This window comes from Protobothrops mucrosquamatus, unplaced genomic scaffold, assembly GCF_001527695.2.
Source record: "Protobothrops mucrosquamatus isolate PMUCROS unplaced genomic scaffold, P.Mucros_1.0 scaffold45, whole genome shotgun sequence".
NCBI lineage: Eukaryota > Metazoa > Chordata > Lepidosauria > Squamata > Viperidae > Protobothrops > Protobothrops mucrosquamatus.
The window spans coordinates 3,898,878-3,911,893 of record NW_015386427.1 but is presented as its reverse complement, the minus strand read 5'-3'; the positions used below and the strand labels follow the sequence as shown (position 1 = coordinate 3,911,893).

Here is a 13,016-nt window from a genome sequence, read left to right as displayed (position 1 = left end):
CGGAACGCGGCGGAACCGCGTTCCGGCACCTTTTTCCGGGCCGGCCGCACCGGAAATAGCCCCTCCCGCACCGGAAATAGCCCCTCCCAAATTTTACTTGCATTCCTGTTCTCTAAAGGGGCGGTCCTAGGGTTTGATGAGGGCGTGGCCAGGTTTGAGTTCCGCCACCTTTTCTCTGAGAAAAAAAGCCCTGCTCCTTCCTGTGCAACAAAATTAACTAATACACAATTAAATCAATAAAGGACCTTCTATATTTTATGAGTACAGATAGTCCTCGACAATTGGGACCAGAATTTCCATTGCAAAATAAGGTGAGTCATGCCCAATTTTAAGTGAGTAATGCCCAATTTTACAAATTTGCAATAGATGTTAAATGAATCACTGCAGTTAAGTGAATCACAGGGTTGTTAAATGAATTACTTCCACCAAAAACTTTGGTTTTTGGAGGCTGGCTGGGAATGTCATAAATGATGATCACATGATGCTGGGATACTGCAACCATTGTAAATATATGCTTGTTGCAAAGCATCATTTTTTGATCACATGACTGTGAGGAAGTTGTGACATGTAAATGCAAGGTCCATTCATAAGTCACTTTTTCCAATAACATCGTGACTTTGAACAGTCACTAAATGAATGGGTGCAAATCAAGGACTATCTTTTTTTAACAAGTTTTTTATTAGTTTTCCAGTTTTACATTTGAGTATTTGGAAAGCAACGTGGTGATTGGGTTAGTCAATAATACAATAATAAAATCTTTAGTACATAATTCAAGTTATATCATCAAAAATTCCTTCTCTATTTCCCTTAACATTTGCTATATCATATTTAAGCTAGTAAATTTCTAATTATATCAAACTCAGTTGAAACATTTATCAGTATATTTTTGCTTATACATATCCATATCCTGTTTTCAAGTTTTACCTAATTTTAATATTTAATTGCAATATTCCAATTTAACCTTTAATATCCATAGTATTTAATTTTCGGGTAGCCCAAATTTCCTTTATTTCACTACATAAAAGTTATACTATCTAAAATACACATATTACTTACTTAAATATATTCTTATTTTATTTCATAAACATTTTCTATTACTCATCCTAATACATCACCACAATAATGGAGTATCCTTTACCTTAATATTTAAATCTAATAATCAAATTTCCGCTAATACCGCTAATAATAATAAAGTTGGAAGGGACCTTGGAGGTCATTGAGTCCAACCCCTGCTCAGGCAAGTAACCCTACACCATTTCAGACAAATGGCTGTCCAGTTTCTTCTTAAAAACTTCCAGTGTTGGAGCATTCACCGCTTCTGGAGACAGGTTGTTCCACTGGTTAATTGTTCTAACCGTCAGGAAGTTTCTCCTTAGTTCTAGGTTGCTTCTCTCCTTGATTAGTTTCCATCCATTGCTTCTTGTCCTGCCTTCAGGCGCTTTGGAAAATAGCTTGACTCCCTCTTCTTTGTGGCAGCCCCTGAGATATTGGAACACTGCTATCATGTTCCCCCCCTCGTCCTTCTCTTTATTAAACTAGACCAGTGATGGCGAACCTTTTAGAGACCGAGTGCCCAAACTGCAACCCAAAACCCACTTATTTATAGCCGAGTGCCAGGTGGGCATGGCCCACTGGATGGGCGTGGCTGTGGTGGTCATGGTAGATTGGGTGGGTGTGGCCAAGGTGTGCGTGATCACCTCAATGTTGCTTGTGGGGAGGGACGCTGGGGGGGGGACGGCAGGATTGGGGGAGATCCAGGGGGTCTCTGGCAGGTGGGGCGTTGGGCAGGAGGCTCGTCCTGAGGGGGTGAGGTGGGGCAAGGCGAGGCAGGGTGGGGGTGCCATTATCACAGGGCAAGGTGAGGCCGGGGCCGGGGTGGCTGCTGCCTGACACCATCAGCCCCTGCACACAGAGGCCAGCGAGCGCATGGGTGCTGGGATGCATCCTGCCATGTGGGAGCTTGGCGAGTTAGCGGGCGGCTGGTTGAAGAGGGATGGTTGCCATCTCCGGGGCATGGCGCGCGTACCCACAGAGAGGGCTTTGAGTGCCGCCTCTGGCACACATGCCATAGGTTCGCCACCACTGAACTAGACATACCCAATTCCATCAACCTTTCCTTATATGTTTTAACCTCCAGTCCCCTAATCATCTTTGTTGCTCTTCTCTGTACTCTTTCTAGAATCTCAACATCTTTTTTACATCGTGGTGACCAAAACTGGATGCAGTATTCCAAGTGTGGCCTTACCAAGGCATTGTAGAATGGTATTAATACTTCACGTGATCTTGATTCTATCCCTCTATTAATGCAGCCTAGCACCGTGTTGGCTTTTTTGGCAGCTACAGCACACTGCTGGCTCATATTTAAATGATTGTCCACTAGGACTCCGAGATCCCTCTCACAGTTACTACTATTGAGCAAGGTACCCCCTATTTTGTTAGATAGAGCCCAGTGTTCAAATCTGTCCAGATCCTCCTGTATCCTAAGCCTGTCTTCTGGAGTGTGGCTATTCCTGCCAGCTTCGTGTCATCTGCAAATTTGATGAGTACCCCATCTATCCCCTCGTCCAAATCGTTGATGAACATGTTGAAGAGCACTGGGCCAGAACAGAGCCCTGGGGCACCCCACTACACACTTCCCTCCATGTAGATGTGGTTCCATTGAGGACCACATACTGAGTACGGCCGGTCAGCCAGCTACGGATCCATCTGGTGGTGATACTGTCTAACCCGCATTTTTCTATCTTATCAAGTAGTAGGTTGTGATCTACTTTGTCAAATGCCTTACTGAAGTCCAAGTAAATTATATCCACAGCATTCCTCTGGTCCATTAATTTTGTCACTTGGTCAAAGAATGCAATAAGATTTGTCTGGCATGATCTGTTTTTGACAAACCCATGTTGGCTTTTAGTAATGACTTTGTTTGCTTCTAGGTGTTCGCTGATTCGTTGTTTGATTATCTTTTCCAGAATTTATTCTTTTTTAACTGTATTATAAATAAAAAACTTTAAAAAAAAGATTTGTCTGGTATGATCTGTTTTTGACAAACCCTTCATCTCAAAATCTCCCTTTAGCCAATTAGTTGAAATTTTAGGATCTTCTCTAATAAATCAAAAGACCCCATTTTTTAAATCTAACTGTAGCTTTCTTTTTATGCCAACCAGGCTTCCATACCAATGCTTTTAGATCATCAGATAAATCTCCCTTCATTCTTGTGCATGTTACTTGAATTAAAGGAGACCATCTAATTGTCAATTTTCTAGAAAAACTGGCCCATTTATAATCATTAAATTGTCGCCCTGGTGGCTCAGATCCCCATATTTGCTCTAGTATAATTGTCTTCAATTCGATCTGGTCTTCTTCTTCCTCAGATTTCGTCTGGTTTAAGTAGAAGGTCATGTCCAACTTTATAGTTGTTTGATTGTCTAAGTTTTCAATAAGCTGTACTTGTTGATCTTTAATGCCCTCCGTCTTGGTATTACTTTCTTCTGCTTCTGTTGTTTTTTGAGTTGTAGGTTCTTTAGTTGCAATCAGGGTTTGATTGTCTAAATTTTCAGTACGTTGTACTTGTTGATCTTTAAAGTCCTCTGTCTTGGTGTTAATTTCTTTCACTTATGTTGTTTTTTGGATTGTACATTCTTAGTTGCAATCAGGGTTTCGTTTTGTAGATTTAAGCTGGCGCCTTTGTCTCTCAGTCTAGATTTAATTATCTCAGTAGCTTCAAGAATTTTTTCAAGTATAAGTTTATAATTAACCAATATTTGTTGCTGGTCCTCCTCCATTTCTGACATGATTATAGATAGTCCTTTAGTGAAGGCTATTTATTAAACAAGAGTCAGTAAGTGTTCACCTTCAAAGTTCCTATAAACCAATTTCACCACCCAGCTGTTGTCTCAGCTTTTAATCTCTTTTAGATAATACCAAGGACAGATCTGGGCTATGAGCAGGTCTCTTTGTCAAGAATATTCACTTGCTGTACCAAGTTTCGCCACAATATGTCCTCGATAGCATTTAAAATCTTTTTCAAATCCCAGGCTAGGTTTTTATCCAGTTTAAGTTCTTTTTCATCTTTTTTATGAATAGATAAAGCAGCAATTCCCCATGAGAAAAGGAACTTTTTGGGTCCCCAAATATCAAAAAAATGCAAATCCAATTATTTAGTTGTTCTTTTCAAGGCTTTATTTCCCCTTGGTAGTCAGACACCGCCATTTTAGAGGAGAAAGACGTTCCCTTCCCTCTCTCCTCACAGGGGAAAGAAATTTCAAGAAGCTTTTTACAAGAAAATACTTGGGGTACAAAGAAGGTAAGATCTCACCCAATTCCTCTGCGGTACTTTCGAAGTGCTTGTTAGTAATTTTGGCCTTGGCTGGTAGCGGCATTAATGATGGGCTATGTTAATGGCCAATCTTTTCCCTTCCAGTTCGAAGAGCTGCTCCGGATCAAACGGGAGGGCTGCTGCCCTTCTGCGATCTCCTGGGCGACTTCCGATCCTTTTCAGGGTCCCCGGCGGGAGAAAACCAGACGGCAGAGAGAGCGATCGCACTGAAAGTCCACTAGAACCACGATCGCAAACCAGAACAAGATACAAGGACTATATTTATTGCCACAAATGTTTTGTCTCAAGAAGATCTTGAAAAAAAAAAGCTAGGAAAACACTTCTTTGATTTTTCAGATATACTTCTTGATTTCTCGCCTCAATTTTTACACTAGGATATTAATAGTGATGGACTGGAAAATCAGACAATAATTGGTGGAAAGTGCAATGGTGAACTCAGTTCTACTCTGCCATTGGCAAAGCTAATATTTGCAAGTCTTCTCTGTGCTGATGCATTGTAAAGCTATAATATCATTACAAGCAAAGTGAAGCAGAGCACAAGCTGCTTTGAAATAGAAAACACAAGGGAATTTATGTGGGTGGGAAAGCATATGTTGCCAGCTGGAGGAGGAAGTGGTATACCACATTTACTTCATAAGTGTGAGGTTTTTATAAATAAATTCTCTTAGGGATTGTTTAAAATAGACAAAAAATGACACACAGTCTCCAATCAGCCTATGTTGTTGTTTTAAAAAACTGAATGCATTCTGAAAATATTAGCATACTTGCTAGTTCTTGTTTTTCTTTCTCTATCTTCTATTTTTAACTTCAAGCTCTTCCGAATTGTGGGCAGATTGGGCATATAGTAATCCTCAGCCCATCCTTTATGAAATAAGCATCATAAACTGTCTTACCTGGCAGTGAAAAACATACTCAGGAGTTGTTTTTTTGAATTTCATGTTCCAGACCAAGGCCACCCCATCAGGTTCATGTGGAGCATCTTCATTGTTGTTATACGAAGCAACCATCAACTCAGGATACTGTAAAGAAAATAACAGGCAATTAAATTTGGATACACTGTAATGGACAAAATGATGTATGCTGAGTAAAATCACATAAGCAGATAGGTCCATCCGAAAGTCTGGCAAAAAATAGACAGAATGTTCTATAAAGTAGAAAAATTTCTTACACGACCAGATCTGAAATTAGGTGGACTAGTGATGAAAGGACAGCTCATGCCATATTGCCTTCATCAGCCAATTCACTCACCTGGTGGGAATTCCATATTCACATCTGCTTGACATATGTGGCACTGCCGATGATTGGTGAGTGGTTAAACTTAAGTGCATGTATATACTAGAACTTTGCAAAGTATTCAGAAGAAAGCAAATACCCTTTCCTCAAAGCACAAAATAGACTAATCTTATAGGGTTGACTGGCTACTTTATGGGTTTTCCCAATGCATGTTTATGCCCAGCTGCTCTACTTCAGTGGAGCTTACAACAAATGTGAAGTCTGCGCAAATGGAAGTATGTGGCCTGGCTGCCTTCAAAGAAATATCTTTTAATGACACCAAGCCAAACAGCTACTTTAATGCCTCAGGGAAGGTGCATTTTGTGAAGTGCACTAGCCATTATATGTTTGCGTGTGTATGTTTAACCTACCTGGTGCAAAAATAAAAAATAAAGAAAAATCATGGTTTATAATTGAAATTATTGAAACACACAATTATTGAAACTGGAACCCGGCTTCCGGTTCCGGATCGTGGCGGCAGCGGATGTGCGGAGAGAGCGCTTTCTCTGCTGTCCGGTTTCCCTCCTTCGGAAGACCCTGGAAAGGGTTGAAAATCGCCCTGGAGGGGCAACCACCACTGAGGAGGACCCTCGATAGATCGCAGAAAGGCAGCAGCCCTTCCATTTGATCTGAGGCAGCTCCTTTGGATCGACAAAGAAAAGATCGGCCATCAACAAGGCCGATCACTAAGCCGTTCCAGCCAAAAGCCAAAAGCACTACCAAGCACAACAAAAGCAACGCAGAGGAATTGGGTGAGACCTTACGTTACCTTTCCTGCTTCTCAACTACTTTCCGGTAAAAGCCTTTGGAAATCCTTTCCCCCCCCTTCTTAACTTGGCGGCTTCTGCCTACTCTGGAAATACAAAGCTATGGAAAACAAGAAAAAAAGAACAACTAAACTAAATGACTAAATAATTGGACTTGTAATTTTTGGATACCTGGGGTCCCAAAAGGTTTCTATTCCTACAGAGACTTATTATCTTACTTATCTGTTAAGCTGGAAAAAAAAGAATATTTCTTTTTCTTTTTTAAACCGGATAAAAACCTAACTTGAGTTTGGGAAATGATTTTACATGTTACTGGGGACATCTTGTGGCGAAATCTGGTAGAGCAAGTGAATTTTTTTTCTGACTGGGAGACCTGCTAGACTAAGATTTGTCCTTGACACTATCAAAAAAGATAAAAACTTGAAACAGCTGGGTGGTGGAAACAACTCTCTATAGTGGAGGTGGACATTTATTGACTTTTATTAAAATAGCCTCCACTAAAGGACTATCTCTAAACACCACAGAAATGGAGGAATACTACTCACAACTTAACTACAAACTTATACTTGAAAAAAATCCTAGAGGCTACTGAGCTAATGAATTCCAGACTGAAAGATAAAGGCGCCACCTTAAAGCTCCAAAATCCAGGCCAGATCTCAACTGACAAATTTACAACTCAAAAGGCAACTCAAGAAGAAGGAATTGACACTAAAGTGGACTTTAACGAATACCAGCTACAACCTACTCAGAACCCTGATGACCAAACCTTGATTTCAACTAAAAAATCTGCAATTCTAACAGCAACAGAAACTGAACAAAGTTACACTAAGATGGAAGGAGCTGAAGATCTGCTTACACAGCACATTGAGAATTTAGATAACCCAGACAACCAAACAACGGCCACAACACTGAACATGACTTTTTATTTAAATCAGCTGAAACTGGAAGAAGAAGAACACCAGTCTGAACTGATGATAAATATACTAAGCCAAACATGGAGATTCAAATTATTAGGCCAACAACCTAATGACTATGAAGGGACTTGCTTCCTTGAAAAATTGATAACTGGATGCCCTCCCTTGATTCAAATGACATGTGAAGGAATGAAGGGAGATTCACCTAAGGATTTAAAGGCTCTGTTATGAAAGCCTGTTTGGCACAAAAGAAAAGCCAGAGTCAGACTTAAAAAATGGGATTTCTTTACGTAACCTTTAATGGAAGAGCCTAAAACCTTATTTAATGGGCTAAGGAGATTTTAAAAGACATTAACTGGTTTAATACTTAGGAATTAGACTTATAAGAAAACTAAAAACTAGTTATTAGAATAATAGTTTTGAATTATAATATAGATGATGGATTGAGATGATAAAGGTTATTTTATAAGTAAGTGATGATATTAGGATGAGAAATAGAATACGACTGTGAAATAAAGTAAGAATTTATTTGAGTAAATAATAAGTGTATCTTAGATATGATAACTATTTTGTAGTGAGCTAAGGGAACTGTGGGTTATCCGAAACCTAAATACTATGGACACTAAGCTAACTGGAATACTGTAACTGAAATTAGATAAAAGTTAAAAACAGGACATGGAGGCGTATAAGTCAAAAGATATTGATAAATGTTTTAACTGATTGAGTTATAACTAGCAATGTATTAATTTGAATGTGATATAATAACCAAGGGAAACAGAGAGGGATTTTTTGATGATGTAACCTGACATATATGAAAGAGGTTGTTATGAGATTATGGATTACCCAATCACCATGTTGCTTCCTTAATGCCTGGAGCTTTGGAAAATTGGAAAATTAATAAAACTTGTTCTAAAAAAAAGAAACTGGAACCCAACAAATTTAGCTTTTATGTCACAGAGCATCCAGCTATGTATTCTTGAGAAGTCTGCATGAAAGAACCTTCTTACTTCCTAGTAGCTGATATTAAGAGTATACAGGAAACAATATGGAGTCATCAAGAATAATAGCTATAGAATGATAGCTTAATCTTCTATCTAACTTTTTTAAAAGCTATTTAAATTAATGGTTATCACCACATTGGATTACAACATCTACATTTGCCCTTAAATTTTAGGCTGTGCTTGCTATCAATTCTTGACAAAATATTAATAGACTGTTGGAATTATACTATTATAAGTTATACTAACCATTGTAAGCCATACTAAGCCATTGAATACAAGACGTGCAGCAAATAAATGTCATAAATAAATAAATAATGATTTGTAATTTTCCAAAGGAATTACCAGCTTTTCTTCAACAGACTTGTGTCTTTAACAAAAGCATAATAAAACAAACTTTGTATGTGAAGATTCAGTCACTTATCCATTTCCCTTTACTTGTTTAATGTTTGCTTGTCTTCCGCCTTATTAATCATAGGAATCATATTGCTTTATTTATATCTGTAGTTATTAAATATATTTATCATTGTTTCCTGTTTTCACAATGTGAATAATCATAACTATCACTACACATTTCACTTGGTTATAATACCCAGAACATACCCAGAACATTTAGTAGTATATATTATAAGCACTAATATATTATACCATAATGATAGAATAGTGATATATACTCTGTTTGCAGTACAACTCTGCATCTACATCTATATCTGAGTTGGTCTATGAATATATATGATTTAGCTCAGATATTGGAGAGCCTTCAACAAAGCTTCATTTGATAACTCTCAGCAGCAGAATAAAATGGCCACTTCAAGAATAACATTTTGGGCACATTAAAAAATGATTTTTTCCATTGTGCAATTGGTTGGTCTTATATTTTCTGCAGAGTCATTTCAATATTTTATATGTCAAGTATTATAACTGGTTGGGTGGCTTTGGATTTGAACCTTGAATTGGGGAGGAAATGCACTGTTCATTGATCAAAGCAAAATATTTCAATAGGGCCTCATCAGATGGGCCTTGCAATCCAAAATTAATAGTGTATCAACAATCAGAGGCAGTTTGGAATGAAACTACATCAGGGAAATTAATGAAAGTCAAAAGACAGTTTTTTCCCTGAAGTGACTATTTGGGGTGAAAGACTGGCTTTACATATGAAGATATTTTTTGATATTTCTACATTTATTTCTGATGATCAGTAACATGAGTGCTTATTGACGTTATATAATCTTGGTTAACAGAAGATTCTACTGTGTGGCTTTCATTGAGCCACTCAAGCATTGTAAGCACTACAATGTATGAGGCCATATAACTATCTTCAAATTGGCACTTTTTAATTATGATAGGATTACAGTTTCCAGTCAGCATAATTATAATATTCTGGAAGTTGCAACGCCTTTCTCAAACTACCAGAAAACGAAAGACTGGAACACATCAGAGTTTATTCTGAGTACATCTGCCTATTTAACTATAAGTTTGAAGCATGAAACCTAGGGATCAGAAATGGCGGCAGTGAGAGTAGCTGAGGTGAACATCTAAGAGAGATAAGAGCTGGAAGAAAAGGTGAAACAAGGCCACCCAGAACAAAGAAACAGGAGACGAAATACCCTGTATACTTGCCTGCCTGAGGGAATGAACAATTATATTTTGGCAGTTGCCTTCCAAGTTAGGCTTATCTTGCTGTTGCGGGAATACTATAAATGCTGCTTGTTAAAGAACTATCAGATAAGAATTCCATGTAATTCCCCCTCCCCTTGAATAGTCCAAGATAAGTTTTTCTGCAGGGTTGTTTCCTATTTCTGAGAAATCCACATAGGCCTATAGGCCACCCACATACTTAGCCATATCTGTTGCAAAATGGATTTAATTAAAACACATGAATGCAAAAACCACTCTGGCAATAAAGATGAAGTTACATGCTATAAATAAAAATGAACTTCAATATCTGCATTACTTCTCTCAAGCTAGATGCAGGTTTGCATTTCCTAGACCCAAAATAACTGATTCAAAATACAGCAAGGCTGTTTATTATCTTAATATAGAGAGTTGACATGTCATATTATTTGTTTCTTTATATTAGCATCACAACAATCCAAAAAGGCCTGTTATTTGAACAACTTATAAGAAAGCAACTTATAACGCAATTGATATTTTTAAGGAATGTCACCAGGACCTTGAATCAACAGTCAGTTGTTTTGTGTGTTCTTATGAATGGTATAGTCTCAGAAGAAAATGAAGAAAAGAAAAAGATTTGGAACCATAACATGACATGATTGTGGAGAACAAAGTAAACAGATATTTGTCATTGGATATACAAAAATAATCAGATGAGACTTTAAAAAATAAGAAGGAAATAAAAATGCCAATTTGAGATAGTAATTGGAAGAATTTCTTCCTTCTGGATTTACAGAAGAGGTTTGTTAAAGTTTTGAAGAGACTTGACATAAGCATATTAACCATTTGAATGGATTACAGGCCAAGATAGTTTTCTGTAAAAGAAAGGAACCCTGTTGGCTTGTTTAATCAGGATTAACATGGAATATGTTGTTATTTTGGATGGTTCTTTTTGGACTAGCTGACATCTGGCTTAGAAAATACATTATGTATTGGATTTGTTTACATTTAAGAGCAGAGATTTGGAAAGATGAATTTCATATTTGTTAACTGGTTTGTTGGATTGCCACACTTGGATTAGGAAATATATTAGGATTTCCCAATATTTAAAAATTGAACTATGATATGATAATAATAATAATAAACTTTATTACGATCGTAGACCAGCAATAGCCATCACTTTTTACAATATATTAAATAATAATAATAATAATAATAGTAAAAATAGTACTAACATTAATAGTAAATAATAACATCCCTGTTAAGAAAATACATGTTTTCAAAATGTTAGGGTCACTCCCTAGTTTATGTGAGTGGATAGCCGATTAATGTGTGAGTAAATATAATGTTCCAAACATTATTAGAGATATCTCCCAAAAATTGGCACAAGTTGACGACTATAGATCTGTAACCAATTTTTTTCTTGTGGACATTGCCGCAACACAGTATTTTGCCACTGCATGCGTGATAGAAGGGTTTGAGTCTTGAAGGAGAAAGCCTACATAAAAATTGTCTGCCCTCCCTGGCAATCTCTCTAATAAGGGGAGAATATATACTGTCCTATAAACTTGGTATAGCTCACAGCACAATAAAACATGTGGAACTATGATATGAAGAATTTTATATCTGCTAATTAGAAGTGAAGAGCTAATGAAACTGTTTATATTTGTCGTGATGAAGGTGGGAAGTCACTTTCTTAGGGATTTTTTTTTCTCTTTCTCTTTTTATCCTTTTATTTATTTTCTTGCAGTTTTTATTTTTTCTTTCTATTTTTCTTTTTAGTTTTGTTATCTTTTACTATTGTAATTAAACTTTAAATAAACTTATTATAAAACACATAAAGTACAAATTTTAATTCCCAGTAGAGGATTTGAATCCCATAAAATAACCCCCTATATTTGGTATGTCCCAATAGGACAAAATTTGTCATGGGATGCTTCACTGCAATCAATGTAACCAAATATTTCAGTGAAAAGTGACTCTCCCACAAACTTCTTTCATTGCTTGCTTTTCTATCCCATTAAGGATACTGCATGTAAAACATATATTCAACAGTTAAGTTTTACATCCTTTTTCAAGGCAAGATGCCTTCTTACAAATGACCATCTTAATGTGGTTGTAGCTGCATGAACTTATATGATTTGGTGGCATTTAAATCTTATTTTCTTTGAACATCGAGTATCACAAGTTTTTCTCAACAGCAGCTTGCCACATAATATTACAGTCTTAGTGCCTGTTCCTCAAAAACTTAAATCGAAGTACATGGAATTACTAGCATTATAGTGTGCTTATTTATTTTATTATCTTTTAGACCAGTGGTTCTCAACCTTTTTAATGCCGTGACCCCAACCGGTTGTAAGTCGAGGACTAAACCGGTCGTAAGTCGAGGACTAAACCGGTCGTAAGTCGAGGACTAAACCAGTCGTAAGTCGAGGACTACCCAACCGGTCGTAAGTCAAGGACTTTCCCTGCCTGGGAGCACCATGCATGCATGGTTCTGCCCCCTGCGCCGGCCGAGGCGTAGCTGGCAAGTGGCAGAGACGGAGCAGGCCGACCACCAGCTGGCCCAGCCCAAGGGAGGTAAAGCACCCACTGGAAAAGGGGGGGGAAATGGCGGACAAAAAAATGGCGGACAGCCTTGCTTGGCGACCCCCATGAAATGGTCGATCGACCCCAAATGGGGTCCCGACCCACAGGTTGAGAACCACTGTTTTAGACAGTCTTACTCCTAGTGTGTTTTAACAGTAACTGCCAAGTTTAACACCTAGTTTAAGTTACATATGGGTTCCAACACCCATGGATGATTACAAGAAAGAAAAGATAGTTAAATGACCACAAAATTAAAAGTCTATTTCTTTTCCTTATTTAAAACATGTATATAAGCTGTCAATTTTTCAGCCAATCAAAGATTTAAAACAAGCGACTTCCGGTGGCAGGCGCCTTCGCTGGACGCAGCTGTTTGCTGCTCCCGCCTGTTTCTGCGTAAAAGCCGTTTTGACAGCCTGCATCAGCTGTCAAACGGCTTGATACCTTTCCCCTGGGCATAGGGGGAAAGGTGAGCTGCCCGAGGTAGGAGTTGAGTTCCCGAGTCGTCCCTTGTGGACGATGTAGGTGAGAA

At 38.0% G+C, this 13,016-nt stretch overlaps 1 protein-coding gene across 4 annotated transcripts in view; it reads right to left on the bottom strand.

The window, feature by feature from the left end:
• Window positions 1–13,016, bottom strand: part of DYNC1I1 (dynein cytoplasmic 1 intermediate chain 1) — a 187,649-nt gene that overhangs the window by 83,653 nt on the left and 90,980 nt on the right. For all 4 annotated transcript variants that reach the window (XM_015811581.1, XM_015811582.1, XM_015811583.1 and 1 more), the window contains one exon: window positions 5,227–5,352. In XM_015811581.1, coding sequence (XP_015667067.1) covers window positions 5,227–5,352 — 126 coding nt within the window. The remainder of the gene's footprint in view (window positions 1–5,226; window positions 5,353–13,016) is intronic.